Raw genomic sequence first — 12,703 nt, 5'->3', positions numbered from 1 at the left:
AGTTTTGTTTTTGTTTGTTTTGTTTTTTGTTTTTTTTTTTGGCAAGACAAATCTCAGTTTAGTATTTAAGAGATACTGTTCAGTATGTAAAAAATTTAATGTTCTCATCCAGTTTTAGCTTTTTCTAAGCTGGAAATTTCCCAGGTGGCACAACAGTAAAGAATCCACCTGCCGATGCAGGAGAGAAAAAAATGTGGGTTCAGTCCTTACACCAGGGAAAATTTCCTAGAGGAGGAAATGGAAAACTGCTCCAATATTCTTGCCTCAAAAATCCCATGGATTGAGGAGCCTGGAAGGCAACAGTCCGTGGGAGAGCAGAGAGTCAGATAGGACTAAGCACGCATGTGTGCACAGCTGGGAACTCAATGGGGCAAGGATCTTCTTGCGGGGCTTCTCCTGTGTCCACCTCCTCCTTATCTGAAACTGGCTGATCGTGGCCCCTCAGGGCTGAGGAGGCTCCAGGAGAAGGAGGTCCTGACTGACTGGCCCAGGAATAGTCTATGGTTGGGTTACTCTGATGGCAGATACAGATGGGGCTTTTATGGTTCTCCTAAGGCCTTGGGCAGAAGCTCCTTGATGCCTCAAGCCCCGGTCTGGCCATTCTGCCCCGGGTTCTGGGTGTCCAGGGGCCACCATCTGTCAAGATTCCCTGTCTCCTCAGGCCTGCAGCCCTTCTGAGTCTGAACTTAAAATGGCCATACATTTTATTCTGTAGGGTCTCTATCTTGTTCCCAGAAAATAAGTCTCTCTGTCTTAGTATCAGTGTAAGTGTAGCCTGTTCTTATCTCAACATTCTTTCTCTTTGCTTTGCTGTTTTGTGTGTGTGTGTGTGTGTGTGTGTGTGTGCATGTGTGTGATGTTTTGGGCTTTAGCCAAAAACAGCCCCTAAGTCTGAGTCCAGCTCTCTAGGTTGTTTATCTGCGCCCTTCTTACAGAGCTGGAAGTGATAAGGGAAGCATCCTTACATCTCTACACAGAGATGAGAGAGATCCTTACAGCTCTGTGCCTTCCACCTGCTCCTCCACCACTTTTTATTTAGCCTGCAGACGGCTCATGAACCAGGGCTAACAAAATCTCTTACTTACTGTTTTAGCAACCCAGACGATCCCCGATGTAGAACTTGCTTTATGAAGTGGCGGTGTGCAAGGAAAGACCAAATTAGCCAAGATGGCGTAGTCAGGCCCTCTTGCCCTACAGCCTCTCGCTGTTGCCTCACGTTTTGTAAATAATGTTCATGTAATAAGTCAAGTCATTTATAACACTGAGCATGTGCATCATGAAGTACTCACTTGGTCACAAGCTATTTTGTGCTATAGGGATATGTGAGCTCCACATAGGGCTGAATTTTACTGCTGTGTCATGGCTGTGTCTATTGGGTCAGCCACGAGAGGGGAGAATGTAGGGTGTCTGTTGTTATGGCTACAGAGTCAGCAGGAGAGAGGCTATGTCATGGCTGCTGTGCAGGCCAGGAGAGAATAAACATATCTGCAGTTCCTACGGCTCCTCTAGCCTCCTACTAACATCTTAGCTCATGCCTTGCCTACCCTGGGTTCAGCAAACACTGCAAACAGTGAGGCAGTTGGTGTCATGAGCAGGATTGGCGATGCAAGGTGTTTTACATCTCTGTAATGTTTTAAGACTTTGGGACCTCAAGAAAAATAAAGAATCCCGATAGTATAGCCAGTGTGTGCTCAGTTGCTTCAGTCATGTTTGACTCTGTGCAACTCTATGGAATGTAGCCTGCTAGGCTCCTCTTTCCATGGGATTCTCCAGGCAAGACTACTGGAGTGGGTTGCCATTCATAAAATAATTAGACATTACAGGAGTCAGATTTCAAGTTGCCTTTCTAACAGGTAGATTTATTTTGTTTTTTCATTAGAAGAATAAACTGTGTTAGGGAGTTCTGAGTTCTTTTTCACTGGACATGGTTAGAGAAAGTTTCAGGAATGACCTATCAGTCAGTGCAATTGCCCAGAGCTGCACAATTAGAAGGATCTGTGCTTGTTTGAATGCTCTGATGTCACCTTCTTGAAATTACTCATAATTTGTTAATAAGAGGCCCTGCATTTTCGTTTTTAACTGGGCCCCACTAATTATGTAGCCAGACCCGATTAATATTGTTGTACTATGTGGGTTGGGAGACTAGAATCCAGATGATTGAGAAAACTCTGGCTTTAAATCTTATTAATCTAAAAACAATGTTAAATGGCCTCCCAGGGCCATTGTTATATGTGTGTGTTTGCAAACTATTTAATATGCTTTATATTATGATATAAAAATTAAGATGGAGTTACTTTTTCATTGATTCTGTAAGATTTCTTGTTTTATTTTTACTAGTAACTTTTTGATGCAATATTATGTGATTAAAATGTGCTACGTGCAATATTCATGGATTACTCTGAGCATTTGGTTTACTTAAACTCTGCAAAATTGAGAGGGCACAATTACATGTAGCAAAATAATCTCTAAAAGCCATTGCTACATTTCTAAATAATGATTTTGTATTCTGTTAATGTAAGCATCCTTATTGCTAGCAGAATTCTGATGCTTTTTCCCCATTTAATGGGATTCAGTTGTAACTGACTTTTATTTTTATTCTTTTTTTTTTTTTTTTTTTTGAAAGGGAAACATCTGGGAACAGATTTTACGAATACCCTTTATCTTGGAAATAATTAATGCGGTTCCCTTCATTATCTCAGTAAGTCCTAAAAGAATATTTAAAATAAATAATTTTGTTATTAGTCATGAGTAAAATCTTTAAATCTAAATAGCAATAAATAATATATTAGCTCAGATGAATGAATTTAGGCTTTTATAATGTATTAAATCATGGTATTAGAAAATAAATAGCAAAGTCCGTTATAACTGGGTTGTGAAATTAAGTGAACATTAATGAGATTTAGTTCAATAGCAAAATGAAATGCATTTTACTAATATATACTCTAGAGGTACCATTTAAACATGTTAATTTTATCTAAATAGATTAGAAATGAATCACTCCACTTCTTGTTTATATTGTAGAGTTTTAAAAATGAAAAGCCAAGTAAAACCAAGTATTTATAAAAGTTTCTCACACTGAGAATATGTTTATCTTTAGTTTAAGCCACAGGATTTATTAAATCCAGTTCTCTGTTTGCTAAATATGTTGCTAACAACTAAGACAACCAGCAGTTTGCTTCTTTATTAAAGTCTGTGGAGGACCAATTCCATGGTGATCATGTTCAGCTACAGAATATGCAACCAGCACTTTCCCGTTGCAAAATTGGATCTTAATCTATAAAGCTTTAGTAATGTCTGCTGAGAATATGCTTTCTAACACTTTTTATTTTGAATTTTATTTGGAAAATCATGACTATAAGTCAGTATGATCTGAAGCTGTTGCTCACTCTGACAATTATTTTAATTTGAGTGATTTATCTAGAGGAACAACTGGCTCCAGATTGAATGACAGGTTAATTAAATATAATTCCAATGGAATACAGTTCCCCAGTGTCACGTAAATGTTTGACTCTTAAAGAGTAAGTGGTAATGTTATAGAAAAGTTAAGCACTGTCTCCTTACACCTATTTTTACCTCCAGTTCCAGAAAAGAAAAAGATGATATCTATTATAACAGTCATACCAAAAGATTTAGCGATGGAATTAGCACAGTTATAGCTGATATCCCATGAGAGCTGATTATTTTCTTTCTGCTTCTATAATAACTTTGCAAAGAATTTACCCTTAAGACTTAGACAAGAATGAAAAGATCCTGTCTGCCCCTTCATTTTAATAATCATATGAGTTTAGAGTATTTGCCACATGTTTTATATCATTATATTGTCCTTAATACCTTATTTTTGTTTTGCTTTTCTTCTCAATCATGTGGATTTCTTGCTTGGAGATAAAAATTTAGTTTTGATTTGTCTTCCAGATATTCTGGCCTTCCTTAAGAAATCTATTTGTCCCAGTTTTTCTAAACTGTTGGCTTGCCAAACATGCCTTGGAAAATATGATTGTAAGTATAAAATACAAGTGCAAAGACAAAAGTGTTTTTCAATGCTCCATTACCGTCTTACCTCACTAAAGTGATGTGTTGCATAGATGTCTAAGCTAATAGACCCTATGTCTGTTTATATCCTAATGAGAATGAAAAGTGGTGAAACGCCCTATTGTCAAGTCCCTTCTTTTATAAGGCCCTATGAAATAGTAAACAAAAATAATTCAGATAGTCTAAAGATCACCAAACCAAAGCTGACTGCTGTTTGGATGGTCAAACTTATTACCAATCTTCTGCAGACAGACAGCGTTTCCTTCTAAAGCAATCTCATTATGTATAACAGGACCCCTAGCTTTAAGGCTTCAGGAGGTAATGTCAAACTGTAGGTAGTCTCACATTCCATAAAAATCTGTGGAGTTTTCTAAGACGCTTTATTGGAGCTGGAAGGTCCTCATGTAAAGTCAACTTTTTAGGTTGGGTTCTGTTGGGAATAGGGAGGCAGAAGGGGAAGCAGGAAGGAAGAGATGCAGAACTCAGAGATGTGCCACCATTGCATTTTGCCTAAGGCCAACTCTGTTTGAAAGGACTGATTTATGACTAGGACCAAAATATAATAGGCTTGGATACTTACTAGTGAGCTGACGTTTGCTATTTGCTATTCAGTCATTTATTCTACCCTGGTGGCTCAGATAGTAAAGAAGTTCCCTGCAATGCAGGAGACCTGGGTTCTTTCCCTGGATCAGGAAGATCCCCTGGAGAAGGGAATGGCAACTGACTCCAGTATTCTTGTCTGGAGAATTCCATGGACAGAGGAGCCTGGCTGCAGTCCATGGGGTTGCAAAGAGTCAGACATCACTGAGAGACTAACACTTTCACACTTTCACTTCTTCCATTTGTTCTACAAGTATTAATATGAGTCTACTCTCCGCTAAGCACTCTGAAAAAATAAGCAAGTGATTTAACACCTTTGCTAATGTCTTCCTTTTGAAAGAGAATAAAACTACCAATATACAAGCTTGCTGTGAGAATTAAGTTACATTATATATACATTCATATATATGTAAAAATCTTGTATCTAGCAAAAACATAGTAAGAGCTCAATATTATTAATTTGGTCACACTGAAATTAAGTGTGCTTGGAGGCAAACTTGTTTTTCTTTTAAATAGCTTTTTAACAGAAAGTATGGCAATAGTTTTGGCCAAAAGCTATTTGGATAGCATTTGAGTCTTTACAACCAGGTGAATGTTTCTAATCAGCTCTCAATATATTAAGTGACCACTGGAGTCTCATGCAAGTTCACAGCTAATAAGGGGAGCAGCATATGTCCTGTGGATGGTTTGCAAAAACATCCTGCTCTCTTAGCCATCCAAAAAAACATTATTTCACTAACTATAATGGCGGAGCCTGGTGGGCTGTCGTCTATGGGGTCACACAGAGTTGGACACGACTGAAGCAACTTAGCAGCAGCAGCAGCAGACTGCCTAAATTGTTAATGGAAAAAATAAAATAAAATTCCTCCAGTACTCTTTGCTAATTTCTGTTTATTGGTTGCTGGAAAAAGTAACCTAACCAAGAAAGGAATCATTAGTCAATCATTAAGAGTAAAAGTAGTGCTTTGCATTATTAATTTAGGATTCATTTTCCACCATAATTCTATATTTTACTTCTTTTCTTCCTGATTGGTAAATTTTAATTTGTTTTTCTGTTCATTAACACCTCTGTTAGAAGAAAGTAAAGAATGCAAGGTGAAGTCTTAATCAACTTAGTTTTTTTGTTTTCATAACAAAAGTTCTGGTTAAATGTGTGATAGAAAAGGATAAAATAATGGCTCATTGAGGTTTTATTTTATACTGAAAGTGAAAGTGGCTCAGTCGTGTCTGACTTTTTGTGACCACATGGACTGTAGCCCGGTAGGCTCCTCTGCCCATGGAATTCTCCAGGCAAGAATACTGGAGTGGGTAGCCGTTCCCTTCTCCAGGGGATGTTCCCAACCCAGGAATTGAACCACGGTCTCCTGCATTGCAGGTAGATTCTTTACCAGCTGAGCTACCTATTTATCTCATGTAGTACCGCTATTCAGACTGTTAAAAAAATTATTATGAAAATTTATAAAACAGAAGACTATAAAGTAAAACATTATGCAAAACTGCAAATCGTCCACACAGGCTAGACACTAGAAATAATTTATATCCTTCTAATATTTTCAATGAAAGCACACACACAAAATGTATGTTTAATTTTATGATTTGAATGTTTGTCAAATACGAGTTCATATGTCAATAAATATTTATGTTCAAACCATCTTTAATGGATGCATGTAAGTCTGCTATCTAATTCTGATCAATTTATTCAACCATTTTCTATTTCATTTTTAGTTATTTTAATAGGAATGAACATTCATCATATTATAATTTTGCAATAAAGATTATACAAAATATTGATACAAATAAATATATATTTATATATATTTATTATATTATAAATATTATATATTTATATATAATAAAAATAATATAACATATTATACATCATACAATATATATTACACAATAAATATGTTATTCATATTTGTATTTTATACAATAAATAATATACAAAATATTATATTATGGGAAATATTATAATTTTGTAATGAAGATGAGCACATATAAATATTCAACTTCCATCTCATAATTTTCATGTGGTTAACTTTTAGAAATTATGTTATGGGACAAATACTAATTAAATGGTGAATGCATGAACTGGAAAGGGCATACTTGTGACTTTTGACCTGTATTACCAAATTACTTTCAAGATATTTATAACAAATTACTTGAGCAATATTACATTTGTGTGCTCATTTTTTGCCTCTTAAATAACAGTAGGTATTATTATTTTTTAATGTTTTTCAATTGCAAAGTAAACTTATATCTTGAATTCACATTTCTCTTAATATGAATGAAATTTATCTAAACATGTTCATTGGCTATGTAACTTTTTATTTTTATGATAAACTGCCTGGCATAATGCACGTTACTTTTTGTGACTTAGAGAATGAGATATGGTTGTAGTTTGATCCAGCTATTACTTTCCCCTCAGTTGAACATATTATTTTCTGATCTTTTAAAATCAGAAATTTCCATAAGACAGCATTGTCTTCAGAGAGGGCTTTTGGAGAGTCTTTGAACATCTCTTTGTACAGCGAGTAAACTAAAATTTAGTGCTTTTGTGGTGTCCCATAGTATTAATATTTTCTTGGCAATATGAATGTTACAGTGAGGTTTAATTAGACTTAGGAAAAACCAAAAATATGCTACTATATGCATTTAAAGTATGTGTGTTGAATATGAATAAGACAGTTAAAATGTAATACATAGTAACAAATGTAACAAAACTCATGATTATTGAGTATCTATCAGAATTTAAAATATGCTTTTTCTGTATTATTTCAGAATGATCTACACAGAGCCATTCAGCGTACACAGTCTGCAATGTTTAATCAAGTTTTGATTTTAATATCGACATTACTTTGCCTTATCTTCACCTGGTAAGACTGTACATCAGCATTTTTATTATGCTTTATTTTAATTATAATACTAAAAAACAGTATTATAAACCATTTAAACTAAGAGCTGGCAATAAAGATGAATAGATAAATATTTACTATAAAACATAATGGGTCACCTACAGAAACAAAAATAAAATCTTTACTTCAGTTTTTACAGAAAAAAAATCAAGAAAGGACATCGATTATTTGGAATTGATATTTACTGTAACTCTGAGGTTTCCCAAATGCTGTAAACAACCAGATCACAAGAATTTGTATTTCATGCCATAGTTGTCAAACAAGAATTTTTCCTTCAAACTGCTGACATGGAGATGCCCTTATCTGTCTGTAATCTTCAAAGCAGAACCGCTGTTGAGAACATTGTCACTGTCCATCACTCTCTGCCTGAATCTTCTCCCCTGATGGTCTAACATGCAGCCAGGCAGAAAGCAAGGGCAGACCTGACAGTGTGAAGCAACTGGTACTTTGCCTTGTTATAGAAAACAGCTATTTCTTCCTGTGGAAAGTCCCACTTTGCCAATTACACAGTAATCCAATGAGAAATGATATACTTCCTATATGGATCCATGAAGATCCTAACTAAAGAAAAAAAAAGGAATGTGAAAATCAGAAAATGAGGTTGAGTGATATATCTGTTTTTCAACTTCATTATGTATAATTGTGCTCTGACCTGAATTTGACCTACTGAGAAAGAGAAATTAGGAAGTCCTAAAGTAGGAAGAATGCCCTTATCACTAGCATTATACAATTTTTAGATATAAATATAGCTACAGATATATGTATGTAAATATAGTTTTAGATACAGAAATATAATGTATGCTTAAGTAGTATGTAATTAATATCTCTATTAAATGGATTTAAAATGCTTTATTGCTTACCTTTATATTTAAAAAGTAAACATTTTAGGATATTCAGCATTGTTAAATATAAAATATCCCTCTAAAATGGACACAATACCATCTTATCTTTTTTTTATTCTGAACAGATTACTTTTATTATTCACCTAGTAAATAACTGCATAAATTTATTCACCTAGTAAATAACTGCATAAATACTGACAGCAGTGCCTTCTCAAGTCACAAAAGTGTTCTTAATTTTAAGATAATTACATTTTTAAAATAATTTAGGAGCTTTCCTTTTATTGGACTTAAGAAAAAGTACTTACAACTAAAATTTTTTTATATCTATGCTGATTTCTCAATTGCTGGAAAATGACCAAGAGTAAAATGAATGAGTTATAAATGTTATACATAGTCTGTTAAAGTAAATTTGGTAAAGGGGTAATTGAAATTTTGATGCTAAAATAAGTACAGATGATTTGGACTATGCTCATCACAGTGAACTACCTACAGTGGGGCTTTTACTTTCTGCCTCTACATCTATTTCTTGAGCACTTTTTATTTTTGAAGGAAGTGACTACACAAATTTTGCCACTTTCCTATGCCAAGCAGTGCAACAGTACTTGATAAAGGGTTTTCATGATCTATGTGAAATTTCCATTATGCAACTTGTTAATCTTTTAAATCATTTATGTTTCACTTTTTGTTGTATTTATAGTTACCTTTTTTGTTGTGTGTGCATATTGTTAAATTTCAGACACTTGAGTGGTAGTTTTTCCAAATATAGTCTATAGTTAAAGCTGACACCAATAAGTGGATCTGAATCTGTCTTTCAGTGTGGAATTTTTGTATAGAGTTATGTCTAACTCTAACATAATTTTAATAAAATGTTATTGTTTTTAATCACATGCACATCAATACAATTAGAGTAATCTGTTTTAAATTATAATATCTGGGATAGAGAAATTGATGTTTGATTTATTTGTGCATTGTCTAGCTTTACAAGCAAATGTCTTCATAAACCATGATCATCATAGTAAGGTAGAATAAGTCTTATTTGAATTCACCATAGGTGATGGGGTTACTTACAAGAAAAAATATAAAAAATGTTGCATTAGTCGTGATACATCATCAGGCTATTTTACCGCAGTTATGCCACACATATTATAAAATAAAAGTACACACAAAAATGCAAGAACTTACACAAAAAGAAATATCTATGTAGTCTGTCCAAGATTGTCACATCAGCTTAATACCCTGGAGATAAAGTTTCCATATATCTTGTTTTCTGTCATACTAAAAACAGTTTCCATGGTTCAGTATGGCTTTTTTGGTCTTGCCATTACATCCTAACTCCAACCTTTTCTCTTAGGAGAAAAGGATATAAGATACTACAAGAAATTGCATGCATAATTTAAGCTAAAATTTGGTCATATACCTACAACATAGCTGCAGGAGATCTGCAAAAATGTAGCCTAACTGGGCAGTATACCCAGTTGAATATTATACCATGAAAAAGAAAATGGGATATTGTGGAACAATAAGCAATGATGAGTCATAAAATTCTACTTGTATATTGTTTGTTTAAAACTCAGGACTATACTAATTGGGAGGTCTTGGACAGCTTATTTATTTAGTCTTTTTTTCCACATCATTAAATGAATATAATACTAATCACCTTATAAGATTTTTTGCTTTTTGTTTTTTTAAATGAAGGTTGAATCGGGTGTGTTTATAAAATGTCTGTGAGGGCATGGTAAATTGTGATAACATTGCAAAAATTTTAATTTCAGTTTTTCTCTTTATACAAAAAGATTTAATTATGTGAACTTAAAAATGAGATTTACTTTAAAATGTCTAAACATAGTAATTTATTAATAATACTGTAAAACTGAATCAGGATACCTAAAAATGATTCTAGGCAACAGACAGAGAGAACTGGCTACTTTTTTCTTCCAGTTTTACTGAGAAATAATTTATATACAGGACTATACAAAGGTAACATGTACAGAATAATGTTTGCTTATATACAACAGGAAATAATTGCCATGGTAAGTTTAGTGACTGTCTATCATCTTTTATAAATATCAAATCAAATAAAAAATGTCCTTGTGATAACTCAGAATTTATTCACTTTATAATTTTCCTGTATAACAGAGCAGTGTTAATTATATTAATCCAGCTTTACGTTACATCCATGGTAGTTATTTAACTTACAACTGAAAGTTTGTCCCGTTTGAACGTTATTGTCATTATATAAAGATACTACATTATTATTTATTATATTCCACATACTTTGCTTTTCATTCACATGACTCACTTATTTGTAACTGTAAGTGTTTACGTCTTAACTGTGGATGTGACTGGTGATGGAAGTGAAGTCCAATGCTGTAAAGAACAGTATTGCATAGGAACCTGGAATGGTTAGGTCCATGAATCTAGAGAAATTAGAAGTACAGATGGCTAACAAACACATGAAAAGATGCTCAACATCACTCATTATCAGAGAAATGCAAATCAAAACCACTATGAGGTACCATTTCACACCAGTCAGAATGGCTGCGATCCAAAAGTCTACAAGTAATAAATGCTGGAGAGGGTGTGGAGAAAAGGGAACCCTCTTACACTGTTGGTGGGAATGCAAACTAGTACAGCCACTATGGAGAACAGTGTGGAGATTCCTTAAAAAACTGGACATAGACATGCCTTATGATCCAGCAATCCCACTGCTGGGCATACACACTGAGGAAACCAGAAGGGAAAGAGACACGAGTACCCCAGTGTTCATCGCAGCACTGTTTATAATAGCCAGGACATGGAAGCAGCCTAGATGTCCATCAGCAGATGAATGGATAAGAAAGCTGTGGTACATATACACAATGGAGTATTATTCAGCCATTAAAAAGAATACATTTGAATCAGTTCTAATGAGGTGGATGAAACTGGAGCCTATTATACAGAGTGAAGTAAGCCAGAAAGAAAAACACCAATACAGTATACTAACGCATATATATGGAATTTAGAAAGATGGTAACAATAACCCTGTGTACGAGACAGCAAAAGAGACACTGATGTATAGAACAGTCTTATGGAATCTGTGGGAGAGGGAGAGGGTGGGAAGATTTGGGAGAATGGCATTGAAACATGTAAAATATCATGTATGAAATGAGTTGCCAGTCCAGGTTCGATGCACGATACTGGATGCTTGGGGCTGGTGCACTGGGACGACCCAGAGGGATGGAATGGGGAGGGAGGAGGGAGGAGGGTTCAGGATGGGGAACACATGTATACCTGTGGCGGATTCATTTTGATATTTGGCAAAACTAATACAGTTATATAAAGTTTAAAAATAAAATAAAATTTAAAAAAAAAAAAAAAAAAAGAAGTGGTCAAACAGGAGATAGCAAGAGTAAACATCGACATTTTAGGAATCAGCTTAAATGGACTGAAATGAGGGAATTTAATTCAGATGACCATTATATCTACTACTGTGGGCAAGAATCCCTTAGAAGAAATGGAGTAGCCCTCATAGTCAACAAAAGGGTCCGAAATGCAGTATTTGGGTGCAGTCTTGAAAACGACAGAATGACCTCTGTTCATTTCCAAGGCAAGGCATTCAATAGCACAGTAATCCAAGTCTATGCCCCAGCTAATGCTAAAGGGGCTGAAGTTGAACAGTAATATGATGACCTACAAGACATTCTAGAACTAACACCCCAAACCCATAAAAGAGATGTCCATTTTCATCATAGGGGACAGGAATGAAAAAATAGGAAGTCAAGAGATATCTGGAGTAACAGGCAAATTTGGACTTGGAGTACAAAATGAAGCAGGGCAAAGTCTAACAGAGTTTTGCCAAGAGAATGCACTGGTCATAGCAAACACCGTCTTCCAGAAAAACAAGAGATAACTACACATGGACATCACCAGATGGTCAATATCAAAATCAGATTGATTATATTCTTTGCAGCCAAAGATGGAGAAGCTTTATACAGTCTTAGAAAAACAAGACGGGGAGCTGACTATGCCTCAGATCATAACTCCTTATTGCCAAGTTCAGACTTAAATTGAAGAAGTAGGGAAAACCACTAGACCATTTGAGTATGACCTAAATCATATCCCTTACAGTAGAAATGACAAACAGATTCAGGGGATTATATCTGATAGACAGACTCCTGAAGAACTATGGATCGAGGTTCATGACATTGTGCAAAAGGCAGTGATCAAGACCATCTCCAAGAAAAACAAATACAAAAAGGCAAAATGGTTGTCTGAGGATGCCTTACAAATAGCTGAGAAAAGAAAAAAAGTGAAAAGTAAGGGAGAAAAGGAAAGATA

General features: G+C 34.9%; 1 protein-coding gene across 6 annotated transcripts in view; it reads left to right on the top strand.

Moving 5' to 3' along the window:
- KCNT2 (potassium sodium-activated channel subfamily T member 2) overlaps nucleotides 1–12,703 on the top strand; it is a 428,512-nt gene that overhangs the window by 163,417 nt on the left and 252,392 nt on the right. For all 6 annotated transcript variants that reach the window (XM_044943221.2, XM_025286125.3, XM_025286126.3 and 3 more), the window contains exons 6-8: nucleotides 2,624–2,698; nucleotides 3,913–3,996; nucleotides 7,411–7,505. In XM_044943221.2, coding sequence (XP_044799156.1) covers nucleotides 2,624–2,698; nucleotides 3,913–3,996; nucleotides 7,411–7,505 — 254 coding nt within the window. The remainder of the gene's footprint in view (nucleotides 1–2,623; nucleotides 2,699–3,912; nucleotides 3,997–7,410; nucleotides 7,506–12,703) is intronic.

The sequence above is a fragment of the Bubalus bubalis genome, chromosome 5 (assembly GCF_019923935.1).
Source record: "Bubalus bubalis isolate 160015118507 breed Murrah chromosome 5, NDDB_SH_1, whole genome shotgun sequence".
In the NCBI taxonomy this organism is placed as follows: Eukaryota; Metazoa; Chordata; class Mammalia; order Artiodactyla; family Bovidae; genus Bubalus; species Bubalus bubalis.
The sequence above is the reverse complement of the archived record's forward strand: the minus strand, read 5'-3'. Positions and strand labels throughout refer to the sequence as shown.